This window comes from Periplaneta americana, chromosome 13 (genome assembly GCF_040183065.1).
Source record: "Periplaneta americana isolate PAMFEO1 chromosome 13, P.americana_PAMFEO1_priV1, whole genome shotgun sequence".
Lineage (NCBI taxonomy): Eukaryota > Metazoa > Arthropoda > Insecta > Blattodea > Blattidae > Periplaneta > Periplaneta americana.
The window spans coordinates 124,409,616-124,434,960 of NC_091129.1; the positions used below are offsets into that span (position 1 = coordinate 124,409,616).

At 38.1% G+C, this 25,345-nt stretch overlaps 2 protein-coding genes across 6 annotated transcripts in view; one reads left to right on the plus strand and one right to left on the minus strand.

The window, feature by feature from the left end:
* LOC138712369 (E3 ubiquitin-protein ligase RNF19B-like) overlaps positions 1 to 25,345 on the minus strand; it is a 365,180-nt gene that overhangs the window by 24,923 nt on the left and 314,912 nt on the right. The gene's annotated exons all lie outside the window — the stretch shown is intronic.
* On the plus strand, positions 870 to 16,244 carry LOC138712366 (uncharacterized). 2 transcript variants are annotated; one of them, XM_069844038.1, is made up of 4 exons: positions 870 to 1,198; positions 1,680 to 2,058; positions 13,927 to 14,202; positions 14,973 to 16,244. In XM_069844038.1, exons 2-4 carry the CDS (start codon positions 1,720 to 1,722, stop codon positions 15,627 to 15,629), a joined length of 1,272 nt encoding a protein of 423 aa, XP_069700139.1. In that variant the 5' UTR covers positions 870 to 1,198; positions 1,680 to 1,719; the 3' UTR covers positions 15,630 to 16,244. The 2 variants fall into 2 exon arrangements, with proteins under 2 accessions (XP_069700139.1, XP_069700138.1); XM_069844037.1 differs by having other exon boundaries at positions 870 to 2,058.

Below are 25,345 nucleotides of genomic sequence, written 5' to 3' on the forward strand. Positions count from 1 at the left end.
GCGCTATAGCCCGTTAAGGGTCCAAAACGACCAGCTAGCTGCTGGCCTCACGTCCACATGCTGAAGCAGAGGTGGACCAACCACAATGGAGGTATTGTGTGGTTAGCACGATGATCCTCCAGTCGTTATAGCTGGCTTTCGTAACCAAATTTCGTTATCTATCTTAGCTTCCCAAGTGCATCACGATGCTGGGTTGGTATCGGTCTCATACACTGGCCGAAATTTTTTGATACATCTAGATAAAAGACAACTACGTAGTTATTGGCCAAACAACACTTAACATTGAAGTAAAAGACATAGCTATCCCCTGGCCGAACACGGGCAGAGGGGTAAAAGGCGCAACTGTCTGTTGGCCAAACACAGGCAGTGGAATAAAAGGCGAAACAACCCGTTTTCAAAACACCGGCAGCGGAGTAAAGGGAGAAACTGTTTGTAAGCAGAACACTGTTCTAGAAACAAAAAGGCGCAATTACTCGTTGGTAAAACACAAACAGCGAGATAAAAGGCACAACTTTCCGTTCGCTGAACACAGACATTTGAAATAAAAGGCGCAATGAACGTTGGACAAACACAGATCTAATCCAAAGGCAAAATTACTTGGCCGGAACACCGGTATCGAAGTAAAAAGGCCCATTTATCTGTTGGATAAGCACCGTCATGGAGACAGAAGGAGAACATTATCTGTTGGCCAAAAGACATCGAGACAGACAGGCACAACTATTCGCCGGCCAAACACCAACATCGAGTTAGGAGGACGCAAGCAACTATCCGTTGGCCAACACACAGAAGTCGCCATAACCAGGAGGGGCTCCCATTCACTGTAATTGAAGCAAGTGTATGAACCTGGAGGGAGAGTCTGTGGACTGGATGAGGCAGGGGTCGCGCAGCTATTGATTTGAACCGACCGACTCGGCAGGCCGGCCGTGGGATGGGATGGGTCGGGCCGGCGCGCCGAGCCGCGCCGCGCCGCGAGACAGCACTAACAGCGGCGGCGGGGCCGTTCCTCACTCCTGCGAGACGTACAATCACTCTCACTGCAAGAGCTCAGTAACAACCCAGCAGCAGTCGCCGGCGGAAGTGCAGGCAGCCAGCTCAGCGCAGCTTGCCCGGACAAACACGCACGGCAACGAAATTCCTTTTCTCACGCAAGCGCCCCGCCTCTTCATTTCCGGCCTATCGCTCAATTTGATTATCAATGGTAACTACATTTGTCTCGAAATGCAGTCGTTAAAACTTCGAGTCTATTTTAATTAATTGCTATGTTGGGGATGGTCACGCTTTGTTAGCTTCAAGGAATGCCGAATTTACTGCAGCTAATGTTTAGTTTTACAAGCCAAGGGCCGCAAATGAAATTATCATTTTAAAATTATTTTAGCCTTAACTGTAACACTATAATTAACTTTTCTTGTAACTCAGTTGTATTGTAAGAAGGCTTGGTTGAACACGTTTCCAGGAATATACGTGATGGAAGTCTAAAAATTACAACCGCGAATTAATCAAACAAGTTTACATATGTGCCACAGGTTTGAAATATTTGATATTCAATTACGATTTACAAATTTAATACAAGTGATAATATTTTTATAACAATAAATAACGCATTCTAGGCTTTCCAAACTAGGTACACATTAAGCAGGCTGTATGAAAGGGCGTAATTGTGTTTGCAAACCATCCATCAGGCTAATTAGTTGCTGACGGGGCACAGCGCGAGATCTGAACATGTCGGACAGCGAAGACGAGAGTTCGGGCGGGGAGTCGCCGGTGACGAGCGAATGGCTGGAGGCAATCTTAGCATCATATCACCAGCAAGAACTTCACGAGGACGACGAGGAACTCTGCGTGAGCATAGGCGAGTTCTCGGTAGGGCCTGGATGCGACGCGGGCGAGTGTGTCCTCAGCGACATCCTGGCTGTGAGGGTCCAGTACAGGGTCTCCCCAGGGACGCCGGACCCGCGGACGCTGAGTCTCATCGTCAAGTTGTTGCCACACGACCCTTTCAGCAGGTTCTTCGTCACCGAGGCCCAGTTCGATCTCCGTGAGATCAAGTTCTACACGCAGGTGAGAAGTGTCTAGTGCTCGGATGACGCACCATTGTTCTCTATACCTATATTGCTGTGCCATCTCAACGGATGTTACATGACAATGATGTGAAAGGAAGAACTCATTTACTCCTTTACTACTGAAACTCTTAAGAAATTGCACCGTATTTCAGTCAATTCTTGATTCAACCATGCAATTTTATTTTTTCATTATGCTTCATCTAGTAACGAGGGACGTACTCGAAATATATTTTCATAATACCAAGTTTTAGTTAAAAAAAAAACACAAACAGACGATTAACTTAAAGGATTACCGTTTATTTATTTTCTCCTTTGAATTAGACAAAGTGACGGTCAGTTGGTAGAGTAACTGGCTACGGACTGGAAGGTCCCGGATTCAATCCCGGGTGGTAACGAGTCTTTTCTCCATCGTCAAAATTCTAGAACGGCTCCGAGGTCCGCTCAGCCTGTTAAAATGAGTACCAAGCCTTTCCCGGAGCGTTGGTGTCGACTACACACCTCATTCTAGTGTCGAGGTCACGAAAGCATGGTACTCTACCATCGTGCCCCTCCCCATGCGTCTTCATGGCGTGTAAAGGGAATACCTGTACCTTTTAAGATGCCATCGATGTAGATCCGGAGTAACTATAATTCAAGGCTGCGCTCGGGTGTGGGTTCTAATCCCGCTTGGGCTGATTATCTAATTGAATTTTTCCCAGGTGTTCCCTAATCGAAGACTAATGCAATCTCATAGTGAATTTCTTGTCTCATCTCGTCAAAATAACATATTGCTAACACCAATTCCATTGATGCTAGATAACTTCGTTGTTGATACAGCGTCGTTAAGTGACTGATAAAAAAGACACAGTGACAAAGTGAATTATCTATCGAATTATATAACCCGTTAAAAACTTCTTCAGACCAACATATTAAGACTTTTAAGAGATCTAGTGCTCGCAACATATTGTATTCTGTATTATTTCTTTGTAGTAGGTACGTCATCTACCAGCGCTCATTTTCTGAGCTAGTGTCGGAAGATGATATAACACTGAATAATAAAAGGAATGATCAACACTGGAAATCAAACTATCCGAAAAAACTTGTTTCGTCTACCATAAAATATGTCGAACTATCTGCTGAGTGCTGAATTACTTGTTCTCTTTTTAAAAGACGTCATATTGTAAGTTTATAATTTTTTTCCTGGTAACACAGTGCAATTACCTAAGAGTTCCTCTAGCAAGCTAACAATTTATTGAGATCCTTGCAAAGAAAGCAACTGATTAACAGAAGCAACTTATCGCAAAAATATTTCCATAAAACCATTCCACAACTATGTTAGCGACACGAAGGTAATACATTTTCGTTGTTCATTTATCATTTTGGGGTCGTAAGATGATAGGGAAATTAATTAAAAGAAAATGCCCGGTTTGTTTTGGACGCACGACCTGAGATAGGTTACTGAACACAAATGTATGGACAAAAATATAGAATGCAGGACTTCACTAAGAAAACACTATCTCTCTTTATCTGGACAGCATCATATTTAGAAATTACAGTTATTCCTACTCAACAAATATTACAGTATTTGATATATATATTTATATTTTTTTGAGCATCATAAAAATAAGTACAGTTTCTGTACACACATTACCATACTACGAGTGGAATGACCTCAGACGCTACAGCGACTGGCTACGGACTGAGGGCGTAGGTTATACGAAGATCAACAATGATTTTTTTTTTAAATTGTAACTACCAAAAACGACTCTGGAGCTCATTCAGTCCACTATCAAATGCATGTAGGGAACTCTGGGGTGAGGGGGAGTGAAGGAGTTCGGGATGTGATACTAAAACATGAGATTTCTAATTCTCCGACTGTAGTAAAATTCATCACATACAAAACAGAAACTCGAATCTAACAATGGCTAGACTAATACAGAAATATAAACTGTCATCTTTCAAAAACAGAATACGACAACTATTCACAAGAACACATGAAAACTGTATAAGTTTCCGATTTCTTATGTAACCGATTTAAGCGGCATTTATTTTCACGATATGTAAAAGGAAACAAAGGTGTGCCACTTATCAGTCATGTCTGCATGGAAGAGCAGCTACAAAAAGTGATAAGTCTATTCTTGAAAGCAGGAAGTGGATAAAAAAAAGAGCATAGAAATATCAAATGCGCAGGCTGTGATGTAATGTAATGTAAACATGGCGATTGCTGACTGGTGTGCAGTTATGCATTGTTAACGAACTTGGAGATTCATCACAGAACACAAACCTCAATCATTACACAACGCTTCGTATACAACTGTACATCACGATAACTTGGAGCTAACTAATAATGCACATTTCATGAGGTTAAATCCAGTGTAATTAACACTCACTTGTTGGGCATAACAAAAAATAAAAAACATGTTACTGTCTATTCAGTAAACAAACACGAATCAATCTTTCTGTGAGATAATTAGGGGCACGATGAAAAACCAGTATATGCTACCCTAAAGATCGAACACAGTTTTATACACTATTTTCTATTTATATTTATCTGAGAATAGCAGTAAATCTGAGAATTTGACAAAATTTTATTTTAGAGTATTCGAAGTTTTTTCAGGTATGTTCCAGCTGTAAGTGACAAGACATCACATGACGTTCAATTAAGAACATTCATTACACAAAACAGACTAAGTCTTTAAGAAAGCATACGTAAGTCGAAAAGACCTCTGTGACAAATATTGAATTCTGTTTTTCTTCCATGCCAACGAAGGAGAAATTTCCTTCCATTTTACAAAATCTATCGGTGTCATCTATCAATAATGACGAAAGACATTGAAAATTAATTAATTTTTGGAAGCGGCATCGGAGAAAACATTTGCGGCTTAGTTTTAAGTATTACATCCATGTAGAAAGCAGTACTAAAATGAATTATTTCTAACACAGATCCAAACCGACGATATTCCGTTTCCAATATGGATTATTCAGAAGAGATTTATGATGAAGTCCCTCTACTGCTAGTGAAATATAAAAATCGTGCTCTTCCAAAAGTTTTACCTACTTTCGTCTTCAGGTGGAAAAAAGAAAAATGTGTAAAAAGTGTTCCACTTATTGGGATAATTACAAATTGGTTATTCCAAGCTTCGAAGCGTCGTGATTTTCATATTACACTAGCAGTGGAAGAAGCTCAACCGAAATATCTTTCAAGAATATTTAAATTTTTAGGTCCTCAAAATAAGAGGACAAATAATATGCAGTCATATGCTAGCTGGCAAAATTCGGCAATTTTTTTATGGGGAGTGATAATGAAATGGCGGAATTATGACGAGAAAAGAGAAATAATCTCTTATGTGCAGCATAGATTTCACATTGAATTTTGTGCACCACTGGGGTAACTGAATAGGCCCTTCAGAAGTTTTATAGATTAGAAGCAAGATTTTGAATACTTTGATCTGTATGAACAGTGGGGAAGCTATCTACCAGCTGTAAAAATAGACTTGTACTGCACTTCGACATTTTAAACAATATACAATGTATATGTTTGAACAAATGTTACCAGACATATTAGCTACAAACACTTACTGTGCAGCCATGGTGACGCTGGCCTTCACGCATGAGATAACACACAGCGAAGGCATGCGTAGGCTTTGTACTAAAATAAAGCCGAGATTTTGTAACCAAAAGAGAACCCTTACTCCACGAACGTCAAACGTGTAATTTAGTGCAAGTAAAAAAGTATTAAACACAAATCCTGCTCTATATTTTGTTGCAAAAACGAAGAGGGGTGCATAGTGTATACACATTAAAATTAAAGTGCCTGAATTTATAAATTATAGATAGATACGCATTCAATTATGTTTTCGGGTTTTAATATATAGATATATGATTTAATTAATTTGAACATCACTGTTTCATAATAATAGGAGCCATACGCTGCAGGTCTGTGTATTTCGTTCGGGGAAAGTGCCCCGCCCATGTTGTCCCCTTTTAAAGAACAGCAATTATTAAGGAAACAATTATTAAAGGCATTTAACGATATTCCGATAACAAAAACTATATGTTGTCAAATATTTCAGCGATGACGACAGCAGCTTCAAAATCAGCGAACCTGGGTTCGATTCCCGGAAGAAAAAAATGATTATTTATTTTATTTCCTTTTCTTGGAGATTCCCTCGTCTTGTTTGCATGTGTTGTCTTGAGCGATAACTTTAGGCCACGCTGACCACATAACCAGGGAGCTGCGCTAATTGTGAGTGCCTAACGTTGGTTCACGATCTTCACGGATCGGGCTCAGGATTAATTCCTTAATGAAATCCGGACATTATCGTCTTCACCGCTTGTAGCAATATAGAACAAACAAGACGAGAGATACATTTCGGGTTCCAACAAATGAGAGATAAATCCGAAATTCGAATTACGATTCTCTTGCCTAATAACCATATACAATATCACTTACTCACAAAGGAGAAATTACTGACTTCACATTTTATTTCATTTTATTTTTTACCTCAGTGGCATATAAAACATGCTGTCAGTGAATTTTTTGAAAATCAGTAACATTTCAAGCTTTCACGACAAATGTAATGAAATGAAAATTGACAGTTTTCAACCACGCGTTTCATGTGTGATGTCTATCGATATTTCATGCGCTTTCCATAATGAGACTAATATCTTTAAGAGCTGGATGATGGATCCTGAAAGTAGTTTCAAAATATCGGATGAATCATATCTCAACATGAGGCTGAAAAAAATACAAAATAATTTTCTGTATCAAGAATTGGTTCGCCATGAATTGTTACTTTCACGACAAAATGGAACTGAATCACGAAAGAAGTAAAAAAGCAAATACATAGATCTTTTAACGCTAGTCAAGCGTGTTATAATGGACTGATTATACGACAGGGTACGAAAAGCATTTTTAACACTAGTGCGAAAAGTATTTTAATACCGACTTTCAACTGTTTGCATCGATTGTCAATTCTTTCCTACCAGATGTCTCATTACAGTTATCGCAACCGATCAATAAAATGGTTGAAACAATATCCGGTCTGCTTAAAAAATTACTGTTTTTGGTTAAGAAACATACACTAAATAAATTGCTTCAAGAATTAATGTATTGATAACTATATAAAACAATAAAGAATTGAACAAAATTACAAAAGGTATAGGGAGAACCCGGGTTTGAAACCTTTCGATCTGCAGTCCTATGCTTTACCACTCAACTACATCGCCGTATGCTTTTAAAGTGATGAAGTTTGACTATTAAAATAAGGGGAATATAGCAGTGGAAATTTTATACATGTTTATTAAGACTGAAAATATCAGTATGATATTATACACAGTTACAGTGCTTAAATATTTAAGATAAAAATTCTTTCTATTAAAAATTACTGTTATTTCGTTTCACAATAATTCGTGAGCGGGGATGTTCGCGAAACGAGAACGCAGGTTGAGTGGAGCAAACCTTACAAGCAAAATAAAATAACTTGTAACATGTGTCTCAAACAATTTTTTAAATAGTAATTCCTCCGTGCTGGCGTCGAGACAATTTTTCCGGCTTAAAAACAGGTATAAATATTTAAAAAAAGTCAGGAACGAAAATTCCCAAAATTGTTTATAACTACATGGAATGGCCAATTTTAGATGTTTCCTGATGTCGGGAAACGTTATAAAGTCTGAACCCTGTGGCAAATGATGATAATCATGTCGTAAGATATTTGTATACAATCATCCACATTTAATTACGAAAATGAAAATTTATTTTTAATACTTCCATTACTGTGATACATACCAATCTCATTTCAATCATGTGTGTCCAGTTTAGCAAAAATAAATATTTTACAATCAATCGTAGGGAAAATAAACATTTTACAATCAATCAAACAATCTCTCTCTTAAAATGCGCCATTCAATTAAAAATATGTAACAACATAACACTCCAACTTTCACGGTGATTTATTTGGTTTTTAATAGAACTCCAGCTTTTAATACCTAGTGTTGGAGATTTAATATTTACGTTTAGGAACTATTCACAAGTGCCATCTTCAAGACCGAAGCGCTTAAGACAGGAAGAAGCGCCTATTAAGATGAGTAAATTATTTCGTTAGATCAAACTAGTTCCAATATCATAGGCAAATCTTCTACATACCCACATCTTAATAAATATTTTAAGTAGACTATTCGAAACGTCCGATTTATTGACACGACAGTTGAAATACCCTAATTTTTCAAAAGATTGAGTCTCCTATTTCAAGTTAACACAATTTTAATAAATATAATTAAAAGTTTTCGAAGAAAGAGAAATGATTCCGACGGTAGTAATTCGCAGGAAATAAGACAACTCTATGCATTATCTAGTAGGAAGCAGGATGTTATGACTCGTTGATCTTCCGTACTTGTTCTAGCGACAAATGCCATTCACAGTGATTTCCTTCCTGTTTCCTTAGAAGCGCAACACAAGTTGTTCATTATTCTGCACGAGCTGTTACAAATACGAGACTGTCATCCTGAAGTACTTGGCAGCATCTGTTCGTGGTCCAGCCATTCAAAGCATGCTCGCTCGACCTCCACATTGCAGACTAACCTCCATCACATCAATTGTGAACAATTACTGCAGGGTCTTCCCTCTGCGTCACTCGCTGCTCGCAATGTATAGTCCGATGGCCACAAATATCACCACTACCATGAATGCAGTCATCCCTCGACATCCAGAAATCAATATCATTTCCAGGTATGATTTCGCCATGGCCGTGAACAAGGGTCGAGTCTCAGCCAGACGACAACCCCATGTATCCCAGGGCGAGCGCTTATTTTTTTTTTCTGCCACAACGCTGTTCAATAAATATTCAGCACGTAATATGCAATTATAATTCAAATTTATTACATTAACATTGTTTCGAGGTATTTGATTTGTAACCTGTACGCAGATCCACACAGCTCAGCCAGATCAACGGCAGATCCTATAAAGGTTTGTGGCAGGCAAAGATTCTGTGAGGTAGATTGTCATAATATTATACAGACTACGTCGCTATCGCCTGTCATTCTTATTTCACAGTCATTCCATTATCTCCACATCAACACCAAAGTGATCACTGCTATTACTACAATCATAACCATCATCATTACAAACCAATATCATCGTCATCACCATTATCACAACAACTATCTCCTTAAACATCGCTGCCGTCACTATCACTATTATCACTCCTCACGGTCAAAATAATTATAACCTTAATAAAATTATTTTCTCATTAATTATTAAGCGTATGTTTAGCAGTTAAAATTGCAGCACGTTTAATAAAACAGAAAAAAAAAACAATTAGACCTATCAATAATTTAATAAAAAAACTGGTCCTATAAACCAAAAATAATGAATACCTTTCAAAACTTCAAAGAAAATACTTTCTTGGAATATTTCCTTGAAAACAAATAAATAAGCAAGAATAATAGTTATTTATGTGACTAGTACTTGAAACGTATCTTTAGCGGAGTATTGATGTTTATTGTCAAGGCGTAAGCCGAGTCCGTAATATCATACGAGGCCGCTCAAGATTTCACGTAAGCTTACTTGTCACATATATTTTTAGTACTCAGTCCGTAAAATGGTTTCTAAATCTAATATTAAACTAAAATGTAATCTTATTTTCAATATTTTATTCATATTGCCACGTCATGGTCTTCTATTTATTAGAATGTATTTCCGATATGAGTTTTACAATGTTGTCGTTGTTACGACAAATTCAATCCGTAAAGTGTTGCCATGAGGACTTTATAAGATTGATTCCTATAATAGTTCATTTTACGGACTGTTATCTGACTAAAGTAATCACTTTACGGACTGAGTACCAAAAAACTTATTAAGTAACAATAAAAAGCCGAAACGGGCCAAAAAATAAAAATACAAATAAATATATAAATAAGTGCATAAATAAATACAATAAATAAAGCAAAGTAAAAAAGCATACTCATGAACATTTACTTCTGGAGGTTCATTGTTGCTCTCATATAAGTCCGCCATCCGTCTCTATCATCATATCCCACCATCCTCAAATCCATTTTAATATTATTCTCCCATCTGGATTCGCCCATACGTGCTACATGCCCTGCCCATCTCAAACGTCTGCATTTAATGTTCCTAATTATGTTAGGTGAAGAATACAATGCGTGCAGTTGTGCGTTGTGTAACTTTCTCCATTCTCCTGTAATTTCATTCCTCTTAGCCCCAAATATTTTCCTAAGAATCTTATTCTCAAACACCCTTAACTTCTGTTCCTCTCTCAAAGTGAGTGTCGTTTCACAATCATACAGAACAACCGGTAATATAACTGTTTTATAAATTATAACTTTCAGGTTTCTTGACAGCAGACTGGATTACAAAAGCTTCTCAACCGAATAACAGGCATTTCTCGTATTTATTCTGCGTTTAATTTCCTCCTGGGTGTCATTTATATGTGTTATTGTTGCTTCAATACACTGGGTGAATCTTCTCATTCTAGGGATTGAGAAGTTATGTAGTATCGGCGTTTTACAGACTGTACCGTAAACACAGTTCTCTGCGTCGTATAACTTTCGGTCGAATTGACTGCTAATTACCACACTGAGCACGAGCGTCTGAATCCACCTATTTATAGGAAAATTCAATGCTTAGAATGTTCTACGCATTCGGACAGAAAACATGCTTTTCTAGAACGCTCTCGAAACACAGGTAGATTATGAAAACAAAGTATGTATCCAGAGCCGTGATTTGAACCTGGACCTGCACGGGATTATAAAGCGTGTTAAGCGTTGCACTATCACAGCACATTAACACAAGTCAACATCGTAGCCTTATCGATGAGCACCTGCATTTCGCATCGTATGTAAAATGCAGAGTTGCCTAGTTACGAATCCGCAGGATGAGAAGATTCACCCTGTATTTGAATTTTTCCACCTCTTCAAAGGATAAATTTCCAATTTTTATATTTCCACGACGATTATCCGAATAAACTGGAGAAAAGTTTGTATAGTAACAAAAACAGGAATCATTAAATGATTTCTTCAATTATTACTCTTACAACCATCATCGTCATTATAATCATCATTATCCCCAACAGAATCACTACCATTATTATCTCATCGATTGTGAATTATCTTCTCCAACTTACAATTTTATAAATGACATAAAGGTAGATAATATTGTTTCCTTTATATTATACTATCCAAGCTCCGTATATCTGATGATGATGGTGATCAAAACTATATTAATTAAAATGTACCTTCATTCACAAAAACACATTAATTTTAACGTCTATGCAACTGCAATCATTTCGTGTAAATATAACAGTCGAATAACTCTGTTAGCTACGAAAGTTCCCCCCCCCTTTAAGGTTGAAGGACGTGTTTTCCTCGTTGAACTTCCTGCTAGGTTCCAGGAAAAGGAAAACTCTATTGAAGTTATCTTTCGCTGGAGAATTAAAGTCAGCTTCCTCAGTTGAGGAAATTCTTGCTTATTAGTCACTATAACTGATTATGAAGAGTTACTTCTATTACTTTCGCCAACTCATTTTCATCTCAACATTTCTGTTGCATCATGATGACTCACTCAAGTGCTTCAGTAGGTGTCAGTCAGTACCTGCATTAGATGAGAATAGTAGCGAGTTATCAACATGGTAGCTTTGCGATTTATCTAGGAACAGCGGTTTTCAAAAGTACGGCTAACGCTTATATATTATATAATGCAATGATACGTATAGACGAGGAGGCGAGACTTGGTATGTGAGCTGTGCGAGAGGGGAAAGAATGAGCTATCAGAGAGTTTGTTTCATGATGGTTAATATTCCTACGAATCTACCGACACGGAAGTTCATCTCAGACTAAAACCTATCTTCCCCCTCCATACCCATTGGTGATATAGCCACGGCACATGATAAGGTCACAGGACAGGTCTTGACTTCTCTACTGTAGGCCTACATTGTTACTTCCTAGAAGAGTAACTGTAATAAACTTTTTTCCTCATAATATTTTTAAAATGAATTTAACAGAGATTGAATACACCAATATGCAACATAATGTATATTGTATAGTTATCGTCTGTCGATAATTTCACTGCTTGCTCACTAACCTACTTGAATTTCTCTGTAAATAGAAATAAGTTTCATGTAAAAATACTTTAAAAAATCTAGGATACTGTTCATAAGAATTATGTAGCCTGTTCTACTCAATGGGCTTTAATTTTACTAGCTTTCTGCAAAAAGTTGAACACTGATAAACAGTATAATAATTAAAATAAACTTGCAAACATTTCACCACTGTTAAATTTCTTCTAGTCAGAATGATTTCGTTTTGAACTACACTGCGACAATTTTTTCAATATTTCACAGAGAGAGAGAGAGAGAGAGAGAGAGAGAGGCGGGGAGAGAAACGAAGTTATACTTCCAACATTACGAACCAAACAGCCTTTTATACACTTTTATGAATCAGTAACGAAAGTGCCACTTCTCTCTTGACATAGAGAAAGCAGGTTGGTGCTTTTATTGTCTTTACGATTCAATGACCATATCAAAGACGTTAAAATTGAACTTAGAACAAAGCTACATCGCAACACGAAATAGCAGAGCGTCGACTAAAGTGCGTCATTTTTGAGAAGCGATAAATTACTGCGGTTTTCCATTTATGCGAGCTGAAACTGATGACACTTTTTCTCATAGTCTCGCTCGAGTACTTACTTCTATTGTTCCACTGCTGAGACAAATGCAGACACTATATTTTAAGAGTCGACGTCATGCACAGAGAAACTGGCACAGCTCCCAGGACAATTATTACGAATCACATCGTACGAGTACTTTTTTTAATAAATCCGAAGCTTTATAATAATGATTTTCATATCATCGTCAATATTACCACACGTCACATGTATTAGACCAGGTGGTCTGTTTCGGCTAATACGTTAATGCCGTCCATTAAACATTTTAGAGTTCTTCCGAGTCTTCTTTTTCTCTGTCGATAGTTAAAAATCTGTGAAGGTAATTTGCTCTCACTGATTCTGTAACATGTATCCAATTAAGTTTGTACTTATTAATTTTGTCGAAATGAGTGTTACTCGTAGAATTTCGTGATCGGAAGAAGTGAATCCAGCTGTTGTAAAAAATCTCATCCTTTCTATCTTTAGTCTCGATAAATATTGTTTCCGAAGGATCTAAACTTTGCTGTCAATAGTACTGAAACTGAAAAAGACTAGTATGCAGTGTGTATCGTCTATTTTAACTTCTTGTCGTTTAATCAACTGTCCGAAGACAGGTCTGAACCCTACAAATGATACCAACAAGGCACCACTTATGAGGCAGCTAGGCCAGAAGATAATGGAGTAGGTGGCCAGTTCCTTTCCCCCTTTTAACTTGTTAAACTTGAAAATTGATTTAACACGCGTAACGCTTGTTAAAATTTAATATTTTTGGTCTGAAATCGAAATTTTGCAGTCTATTTATGCTAGCTATTGCATCCAAGATTTGCGGGTTTAGACCTGGCCGAGGGCGACTGATTTTAAAGGCCGATAAATGCTCAGCATGATTTCTTCGGGAACGAAGTAAAGGTATGGCGCCCGTATCGTAGATTTAGGATACGTATAGAAACCCTGTCCTTAATCAAGAGCTCTTGGAAAAATATAGGCCTATCAGCTTTTTCACGTCCATTTTGAGCTTCGATGATCAATAACCTCTCTAGTTGCATAGTTAAAAGCATACACTAGTATTACTACCACTGCTACTACCAACATCACCACCACCAGTCCGTCAAACAGGTGAGAAGGATAATTTTTCGAAAGCTAGTAAAATAATGCGACGCGACGCTTTCATCTGGCTGATGAAGTATTACTCATCTTCATATGTTAGAGGCTCACGGTGTTGTATTTTGAAAGGTGGTTCCGGAGTTGGAGCAGTTCCAGAGACGCTGCCTTCCTCCAGACACGCCGCCTCTGGAGCTACCCATCCCACGGTGTTACCATGCTCGCTACACCCCGGGTACGAACAGTCCCAACTCCAGTCCTACCCCTAGTGAGTCCGTGCTAGTACTCGAGAACCTCAAGTCCAGAGGCTTCCAAGGAGCAGACTTCTCGCGAGGCCTCACCCTTAGACAGGCAGAGTCGGCGCTCGAAGCTGTGGCCCGTCTGCACGCTCTCTCTCTAGCCCTCAAGGTAAGAGTTCTGAGTTGAAGTGCTCAACAACCAATATGCTAGTGTATAGTTTTAAATTCTACAAAACCCAAAAGTTTTTAAATAATGAAGTAGGCCTCTTAGGGTCTATACTGAAAGTTTCAAGACCATGTACTTTGTAGCATGAGATCGCAAGGGCGAGAGAAAGTTACTTCTGTCAACAGTATTTAGAAAGTCATGAAAAAGATGACAAATGCCTTGTGAACTTAAATTAAGATCGTGATTTCTACTACAAAACATTTTGGAGATCTCATATGTCCCAGTAAACGTATGAACCATGAACAGCTACTCAAGTTTGATTGACGAGATAGATTATTTGTATGACGCACAATTCGTACAAAATTTCGATTAAGCACATTATACAACCTATTAAAAATTGGAATACTGGTAATAAAGTTAAATTACAATTATAGTTTCGTCATGTTCCACGGATTGCAAAACCGTGTACAAATTTCAATTCTATAACACTTCTAGAAGGGAACATCATGGAGTCCTATTTTCGTACATTTCAAGCTAGTCAATAATATCGCACAGTGTTCTTCCACAATAAAGTGTCATTCTTTTCACCGTTAGCAATAATTTTAACTGCCATCTACGTGCGCGGCAGCGCAGTCACTGAATGTTGCCGTGGAGCTTGAATTTTATTTCGGATATGTTGCTAGAATTACTGTTATCATTTCAGCGAAATCGTCGAGTTTTGTAAGAATGTTCTATTCAATATTGATTTCTATGGATTCTTGTCGATGCTTCAGGTAAAAGAGGGTCGTCCATTGGCGGAGCGATATCCTTTCCTGTTCCAAACGGCGAGGGCCACGGATTCCTACCAGCAGCTTGTAGAGCGCGGCCTGCCGCAGCTCGCACGCTTTCTGGAGCGCAGACCCGGCTTGGAGGACATCCTGGAGTGTCTCCTGACGCTGCGCCCCAACACCAAGGAATTGATCGCAGCACTGCTGGCCCCCGCGGAGCCCCTGGCCCTCATAACGCACACCGACTTCTGGTGCAACAACCTGCTGTTCCGCGACGACGACTCGTGCTCGTGCGCCGTCCTGGATTGGCAGATGGTGACGTACAGCCGTCCCACCAACGACGTGGCGCTGCTACTTATCAGCTCGCTGCCCACGGAATTGCGACGACGCCACACGGTCGCCCTACTGGACGGCTACTGGCAGGCGCTCACCGGCACGGCGCTGCGCCTCGGCGTCGACGTCGAGGGTGACCTAGGACACAGCAGGGCGGCGCTGGGCGAGGACTACCGGCGCTCGCAGCTGCTGGCGCTGCTGTTGTGCATCGGATCCGTGGACGTCGCCTTGGGAGACCCTCTGACCGAGCAGCGGCTGCTGGACGTGCTGCAGGACTTGCACAAAGACGGGGTGCTGTCTCCCGACATCATCACGACTGCTGCTCAATGAGGACGCTGCACAGTGCGGGGCGGTGACGAGCTCACGCTAATGCAACGCACTGCAATACTTGCTCACTTGCACAAGGACGTTGTCTTCTTTGGTCGACATTATTGGAAGGTTTCAGTAAGGAGTTCTGTATTGTTTCTTGCCCGTTCAGTAACAGCCGCTTGAGAAAATGAACTTGCACACGTCATATGAATTCATCCAGTCAAAACAGCACATTTTACTAAGCTATTAACTCGATCCAGTACAAGTAATAGGGGAAGAAAAAGTTTAAATAGGTTTACTCTAAAAGTTATGTAGAAAATAATTATTTCAGGAAGTTATTTTATTAAGAGCGAGTATCAAAAATGCGATAATTTTCAATGTATTCCCATCCCAACAGCTACCTAGAAGACCAACTGTCCTATTGGACCAAGTCACAAATACCTATCTTATTCTCTTCCTACCCCAAAGTTGCTTACTGTTAAAGGTAGCAAAATCAAGGTAATTATGATTGTAAACATTATAAAAGGAAATGACTTTCCAATGATTACTATTACAATATGAAGAGATTACAATGACCTCATATTGATGGTATACGCTTAATGTATTTATTTTTTTGCAATAAAATTTGCGATGGTATTTGCAGCTTTCCTATAAAATTTACATTAGTATGAATGGTATGGTTGAGGTAGCTAATCACTGCTACTTAATAATAAGAGTGGACAGTCACGCACATGCAGACATACTAAGCAAGACTAAAACACGCAGTATGTCGCCTAAAACATGCGTAAGTTAAACTAACCTACATTATACGATGAAAGAGTAATAGAACGGAGAAAAATTCTCTCCGGCGCCGGGATTTGAACCGGGTTTTCAGCTCTACGTGCTGATGCTTTATCCACTAAGCCACACCGGATACAACTCCGACGCCGGTTAGAATCGTCTCAGATTAAGCTCCAACTCTTGGGTTCCCTCTAGTATGATGACGCAGAATATCTGCATGGAAATATCATATGTACTTCGGTACATTAAAATAATATAACCTACATTAATTAAGACTGAAGGTACTAAGAGCTAGTTTGAGATAAACAGTAACCTCTACAGCACAGAACCAATATTTCCTAAACTATCTTTATTGGGAGTGCTCTGTCATCCTAATATTCTAGCTACGTTATGCAACATCAGAAGAAAATGCAAGAACGCTAATACACATTATATCTCCACATCAGTTTACTTTACACATGAAACACCCGGCATCCCAATGGAAGTATTTTCAGGAATTCTGCATTAGGATGTTAGTAAAATACACAATTTTGCTTCGCACTGGATACTAAACAACTTCCTCGTTAAATTTATATTCGTCTCAAATGAGCACTGGAAAGTAAATCTGAAAGAACAAAATACATGATATTTTCAAAATCATGAAATATACATTTTTTGCTACGTACACGTCATACTACCCAGGCGGTTCAGTTCTCATGAAACGAATCTTGAAAATTCTAACTAACCGTAAATCACTCTTTAAACTAGTACACATTTCACTTATTTACTGCATTTCCTATCTACAATTAATTATAATGTACTTAAAACTATGCCCTACGTACACCATAAAATACGATACATGTTTGCAATGGAAAATACCCGCATCTTATCATCACATACCAAGACCAGAGAAGTTATATTCCTTCACTAAAATTCTAAAAACAACATGGAAATTTTTCAAAATTCGTTCCAGTAGTGCAGTATCCCTACTATACTTGTATATGACGAACAATGACAAAAAAAACTCTGGAGTACTGTATTTACATTTTAATGGTGATGAATTTTACATTTTAAAATTAGGGCTCAATATTTCATGGTAGGGTACATCGTTAGTCGAACGACTAGAGGGTCGATTTTGCACATCTGAGCCCCTGGTTGATGTCCCGGTTTAGCCAAGCAGTCTACGGTGAACAAAGACGGAATGACGCGAGTTTTCACGCTGTGCTCCCACTTCTACCGAAATATCAGCAATTGCTAGTTAATCGTTGTTGTTTAGGCAACAGTCCGAAGACAGATCTGAGCCTCACAAGTGATACCAACAAGGTACCACTTATGAGGCAACTAAGCCCGGAGATAATGGGGTAGGGTGGCCAGGTCCTTTCCCCCCTCCATTGCATACATCGCCGACTAGCTACATATTACACTAGTCAGACTTCAGATGCATACAAACAATTCTTCCTCTAACATATATCGTCAAGTGAAATGTACTGCCTGATAATAGATGTACATATCAGCCAGAACGTCAATCAGAGGTAAGATAACCGTCATTACCTTCAAAATATTGTTACGACGTTGTTACAGTTGCGCTGGTACACCAGGGACAAAGCCGAAAGAGGCAAAGAGTTCTTTCTAGAAGTTTTGTGCGTAGTCTACTACTCGATCAATGACAGCTTGCGAAGTACCCACCATTATAAAGGAAGTTTTGTGACCTAATTTAAAAACGCATTAACAATGCAATACTACTTCTCATTATATTCCACGATTAAGAAGATAATAAGTAGTACGATTCAATGAAAGCAACTAATTCAAAAAGTTCTTTAGTTCACAATACGAACACATAAGTGTTAATAAAATGAAATTAACAATTTATTAATTTTTAAGCATGGTTTATGGAAAATAAATAAAGTTTCCGATAAAATTGTGATAAGCACGCTTCCTTTATGAACCAGCAAAGAAAATCAATACAAAGAATTAATGGAAGAAAATAATAGTGTCGGTATAGACGTTTAGACGAGGTTTTTAAGGAAAATTATGCTAGATGTAATCGAAATCCGTTTACTTCTATTTTCCTTTCCTGTAACGCGTTTTCAGCTCTTCACATCCCTCTCAAAACCTTTCACGGTCTTTATCCCCAAAATCATTTAATGTTTTGATTATCTCATATACGCTACTGTTATACAATGCCAACATATGAGTAGTAAGAGCTACAATCTTAAATTGAAATTAATATAAATGTAAATAAAGGTCGTCCGTGTAACAAGTTATGTACAATCAACACTGTATTTAGTAGTTCTGATGAACTAACCCGGATTCCTCAAGTGAAAGTCAGGGAATAATTCAGCGTGTATATGTGCGTGTCTAGTTCTACAACTTCAAATTTAATCACTTGAAGTTGGGGTTGCCAGATTTTCAAACTGCAAATACACGAGATTTTGGAAATAACTGCCAAAATCGTTCCATCAAACCATTATCGACAAGTTTTACCTTTATAAGCATGCTATATACAGTATAACTGTACGCAAAAGTAATTTAAAATGACTCTCATAACACTATTAATACTTACCACTTGCTTTGTATTCATTTAGAAACTTTTACAATTTAAATTTCCCTTAAAAAACAGTTCAAAATTAATGAGAATTTGTCAATGTAATTACACTTCAAAATATGTAATTAGAATAACTTTCATAGCATCACAGCACTACTCATATTTACCATTTACATAAATAAATATATAGATAAATAAATAAATAAAGTACGGAAGAAAATATTATCAAATACGTGAGACTGGTGAAAATGTGGGTAAAATACGGGAGACCTGGCAACCCTACTTGAAGTTGACCTAAAAGCAGAAACAAGACTTAACTTAGCAATTTGTGTGAAGAATTGTAAGTATTGTGTTCTAAAGAATAAGAAACATGGAGTTACAACATTATACAATGCTAAAATATATATAAAAGTATATTACGAATACGAACGTTAATTAATACCAAACGAATAAAAGCGAGAATATACTGAATTACTAGGACATAAAATTATGGCAGTCCTCTCAATGACTTCGGGTTCAACGACTTTACATTAAGAAGAAATTTCTTGAGAAGAACTGAAACTGATATGGAGAAATTATCTCCAACTGTAAAGTTTGAATGATTTAACAGAAAAATATAGAATCAATCGAAGATACGACGTGAATGGAAGCACACAGATTTCCAAATACAGTAATTGGTTTAGTTACAGATCCTCATCGTAACCGGAGCGGAACTTTCGTATAATCTGCGTCATTGATATTGATGATGATGATGATGATGATGATGATGATGATGGTGATGGTGATGGTGATGGTGATGGTGATGATGACGACGACGACGACGACGACGGCAAATGACGAAAACTACGTTGTGTTTACTTACCCGACAACAGCAATTAAAAGTTTCGGATGTGTTTACCATTTAGCAGAATATCAATAACAATGCAACAAATGCCACAAGCTAAATTTTCTTGTCTTACAGTTTAACCTCCTTTTGTATAGAATGCTGCGTTGGAAAGGGGACAGTGTCTTTGGACCTCCCTAACTGTGTGGTGAGCACGATGCAGGGCCACAGTGGAGACGTCACAGGACAAGCACAAGATAAAGCGCAAACACCCAGTCCCGTGGAATGGAGATAAAACTCCATCCACGGCGGGAATCGAACCACGGAGCGCTTAATTTTCAAGCGCAAGTGCTGACCTTTATACGCCATAGCGGCCTACAAGCCAAATAAGGAGTAAAAATATTTTAGATTCTTCGCCCAACAGTGCATATAGGCCTACGTATATACTGTGGAATCCTAGCCACCTAAGTCACTCAATTGAGTGCGCTCCTTGTACCATGACAGTTGACTTAATATATGTCGAACATGGAGTAAGGCCACATAGGGAAAAACATTAGAGGAAGGAGATTCGATCCAGTGCTGTGGATTAAACTTCGGCGTACCTCAGTGGTTAGAGCGCTCGGTACGTAGAACCAACGACCCGGGTTCGATTCCCGGCACCGGAGTGAATTTTTCTCCTCTAATAATCATTGTTGCCATAACAGATTAATTCTGCAGGACTAAAAAATTAATCTTTACGTAAAAATATTTCGTCTCAGAAGTAAAATTAAATTTCACAAATCTAGCAAATCTTTCGTCATGGTAATTACGCTGCACTTGGAATATTTTTAATATTAAGATAAAGAGTTGAAGCTACAAATCTATAATCCATATTACACACATATTATATTGTGGAGTGCGACAGACAGCGCATTTGGCTACATTTGACTAGGAAATTTACATTAACCTTCTTCTTCTTTTTGTCTTACGTTGCTCTGTTTTGTCTTAAGTGTAAACATATACCCTAACTGAAGACACTATAAATTGTAAATATGAAGTGATTTATAGATCTTCTGAATTGAGGACGGAAAAGGGAAAATAATAATAATAATAATAATAATAATAATAATAATAATAATAATAATAATAATATTCCTCAATTTTATACGAGATTTCATTTAAAAAAAAACCACGGGTCTCATAGCCAAACGTCATATTTTACTGCCTATAATCTTGCGAATATTGGCTGCGCACAGGAGAGCTGCTTTATACATCTCCGTGCATATTCCTGCCGGTTCGTTAACTTTTCTTTTGTATTATTCTGGTTGCGGATATGACTAATGGTACGACTTGCACTTCTTCTTGGCACCATAGTTTTATTTCTTGTGCCAAGTACTTTCTACTTTCTTCTTGTAATTTTAGATCCAGGTTTTTTCATCCAAGAAATGAGTTATCAAAGATGGCCTGACCCGATGTTTGCAATAATTTTATAATCAATAACAGTGTTTTGTACTGATATAACTCAATTGTACTGATTTTCTAGAACAGCTGAATAAGTATTTTACAGTAGATTTGTATGTTCTTTATTAGATGATGACTTAATGCCAATTTTGGTGGATATGATGATATTATTATTATTATTATTATTATTATTATTATTATTATTATACTAAAAGATATCTCGATTCTTTTCTTCAGTGTAATTACATCAAGCAGGAGTTAAAAAATATATCAAATTTTGAGAGAAAACGGCGGATTTCAATATTTGAAACGAAACGTAATCCATTAAAAATAGCCTCGGTATTTCAAATAGCTTGAAAAAATAGGAGAGAAGAGCCTAACCAATACATAGAATGGAAAAATAAAACTGAAATGAAAACACGCTCGAGAAGGGAGCTTAGTTCACAGAAAAGCATCGACACTGCCGAGTATCGACTTGGAGCGTCGTGCACTTCCTCAACAGCGGTGAAAATCGTCAGACTGCCGCTTCCTGTTTTAAGGTAGTCACGTTAAGTTGTGTGCAGCCGTTTGTGTTATCGATTGGATCTGGATAAACCACTTACTGTTCTCTCTTCAACCCTTGTTTGTTAATTTCGTGAAGTACTTTCAATAACTAGTACCCGTAACTTAGAAACTCAGCAGCCAGCAAGACATCATTCATCAACATTTCGGCGCACTTTTCAGCCGAATTGCCTTCATCATTATTATCTCTTCATTAATAATTTTGTGAAACACAGATCCCTTTCTCATGGTATTATCCTCGATGCTTTAATGGTTGTTATGCAACTATATCTGAAATTAACGGGCCCAAAACCAACCAAGGACGATAGAAAATCATTGTATGGCTTCCTCCGGAAGGAAAGAAAAGCTGGGGTCCCGTGTCATAGATTTACGTCACGAATCCTGTTGTTGTGGTGTTCAAGCTTGTGTCGAACCTACGAAATCGGTTGAGCGATTTTGACATTTATGTGTCCAGACAGGTGTCTTCAAAGTAGTCGATCAACCTCGCGTTACTGCTGACAAAGAGGGACTGAAATAGCATTTCTATTACCGATCATGTGCCGGAAACGAGGATAAATATGTAGGCATGACTCACACCTTGCTGCAAACAAAGGTCTTTTTATACCTTTCCGGTAACTTTTGTATACTAATGTACGGCTCGTAAGTACAAAGAAAAAGTAATGTGGTGCTGCAAAAAATCTATTTCGAGCTTTTCTTCCAAACACGTTTTCAGCATCCCTGACAACGAAACAAATAATTTTGGGCATATTGCCTGTCTGTCGACAAATGTCGATTTCTTTCGACTATTGGATGGGCTTGTTCATATTCAGTATCTATGAGTAGTCTAAATGTATCCGGAAATGGACACGAAATACCGTATTAAAAATTATGAGTACCGGTATTTATTTAAAAAAACAGTCAGCATACATCAAATCAGACCATTTTGTTTGACAATTTGTATTACTCAGAATAAACTTACAAATAAAACAGTACATTCGTAACAATGAAAAATTATTGCAATTAGTAGGCCTATAACTGTATTAATTGTAACCCTCTCTTGTTAAGGGTAGTTTAATTTTTACAGAAACAATTAGTTTTGGAATAGTATGTATAAACCATTCATCTCTTAACATTTACATCACTCAAATACGAATTTGGAAATTACTGATAATTCATGTGTATTTGTACAAAACTAATGGCACCTAATTAAATCACACGGAAGCAAGAGGTAGAACTGCGGTTAAGTTCCTGTCGTGCAAGCCAGAAGGTCGCGGGTTCGATTAACGACGCTATATTGTCCACCGCTGTGGAGTAACGGTTAGTATACCTGACCGTGAAACGAACGGGCCCGGGTTAAGTCCTGGTTGGGACACATTGAGGTTTCTTTCGGGGTTTTCTTTCAACCCATTAAGAGCAAATACTGGGTAACTTTCGGCGGTGGATCCTAGAATCATTTCGCCAGCATTATCACCTTCATCTCATTCAGAAGTTTGATAGCCATAGCAGTTGATAAAGTGTCGTAAAAAACCAATTAAAAACGCTACATTAACTGGTCTCTTATCTAGCGTCGGTAAAGTTGGTGATTGGAAGACGTATGTTCGCGAGATGAGTTCGAGGATCACCACAGGATTACCTGACATTCGCCACACAGATAAAACCAGGAAAAAATCAACGGAGTACTATAAGCCCAAGGGCGAATCAAACACACGACTTCCGCTCGTTGCCCTTGGACCACGCAGTAGCCGAACAGCAATGCTATTAGTTAGGACCTACTATGTAAAATTCATAGGCCTAATGAAAAAAAATTAAATGGCATCGATATTTAATTTATCCCATCTACAGAAAGAACGGGCGGAAATCTTTCTGCACTGCGTAAATGCAATTCCCTGAGAAGAAAAGGTGTGAGACTGATGAAATCCGACAGGTGGAATTACAGCCCAGAGGTTACTCATGTACTGTACGTCCCAGATGTACGAGTTTCTTGCGAAATGCTTTCCCGCATTATCGGCAACGGCCTATGATAGTAGCAGTATACGTAGGGCCCGTTTCATCAACGGATATTACAAATACACTAACACGTTGTTGTTGGCACATGCTAAAATTTTAACAATTGCGTTAACATTCTTTCTGGACTTGGGTTCCATCAAAGATTTCCGGATGGATGTCAGCTAACATTTTGTCAATTCCAAGCGAAAATTGAGAATAGTATGAATCAGGGAAGACATGTCAAAACAAAGCTTTTCTGAACGCGTTTCATCCGCTTCACGAAGAGAAAACTAGTGCAATATTACTATCTCTTTGGCAATTTATTATTGTATTATTGAAAATGAACCGCGAAACTGACGGTGTGAAGTAATATAGAAATGTCTTTGTTAGTGGAATTGGTAACCCAATATAAAGACAGTTTGGAATGTAAGAAAACAGACGATGTGAAAATCAAAATCAAGGATGACGAGTGGGTGCGGATAACCAACGCATTCAATTGCTATAGAGAGATTACCGCAAAAACTTATAAGCAACGTAATTTTTTGCAGCCGCTCTTCAATTGATGAAAACACATTACATATCTTCGTCTCATTCTCTCTGTATCATTATTAACTGTTTGGATAATTCTACTCATGATTGCCTTAGATATTCCAACATTATCCCATTTTAGTGACTGAAAGAACCACTGTAATTTAGGCTTAATAACGATGTGTATTCTGACCTCTCGCGAATTTCGTGTATGATCTTCCTGGCAATCATTTCCGAGAGTATGCACCTCAGTAAAAATTCGTCTTGAAGTAGATTTTTCGACATCATTAATCCTTACACCTCTCTTCCGATGACGTACATTTAACATGTCTGAATACAGCAATAATTTTGTAACTACAGAGTAATTTACACTAGCTATAGTACAGGTTCTAACGATTTTGTTAAGGTTTTAACAGAGAAAATTCTTATATTAGCTTAACAAACAAACGAATTGTTGAAGTTAACAACTATTCATGAAACAGTTATGTTAAATTTATTGTTAAATAAGTATAAAAGTTTGTTAAGTTTAAACATCTGTTGGTGAAACTGGTCCCTTATCTGGCAAGACAATGACATCGTACATAGTCCTGTGCAACATACACTGTGTAATGAAATTAGTATAAAATACGAGGAACAATAAAGTGAAGTGGAAAGTGTTGCTGGAATTAGATTTATTGTACAAAGTTGAGAAGAAACTACCTTGTCCACAAATGCAACATTTCAGTCAATGGTGGGGATCGAACTTGATAAGCCCACGCTCTAGAACGCGCAAACTCAAAGATAAAGCCCCTAAATTGGTTCCTAGAATTGGAAAAGTTTTATTAAATACTGTGACCATCGAGTCATTTTTCAGCAGTTCAAAAGTTTCATGGTCCCGTTGGATTTGTAACTCCGTTTCCAACAGGGCATGTCCCTCGAGAAGGTCCGGTATGGAATAAAAATGAACGATTCTACGAAGCCAGTGGGGCAGAGTCAACACTTCACGAAACAAACTTTCACGGAGAAGTTACACGCAGGTAGAACAGGCGAGAAGTCTGTTTTTCAGGGGAGTACTTAAAATTATTATGTTCTCCGCTGTGGCTGAAGTGGTAGTGTTTCTAACGGGATCTGGTTCGA

Excerpts from the sequence above, each read along its gene's own strand:
- LOC138712366 (XM_069844037.1), top strand. The coding sequence starts at position 1,720 with ATGTCGGACAGCGAAGACGAGAGTTCGGGCGGGGAGTCGCCGGTGACG. Across the intron at positions 2,059-13,926 it reads AGATCAAGTTCTACACGCAG|GTGGTTCCGGAGTTGGAGCA; the intron begins GTGAGAAGTGTC and ends GTATTTTGAAAG. Across the intron at positions 14,203-14,972 it reads CTCTCTCTCTAGCCCTCAAG|GTAAAAGAGGGTCGTCCATT; the intron begins GTAAGAGTTCTG and ends TCGATGCTTCAG.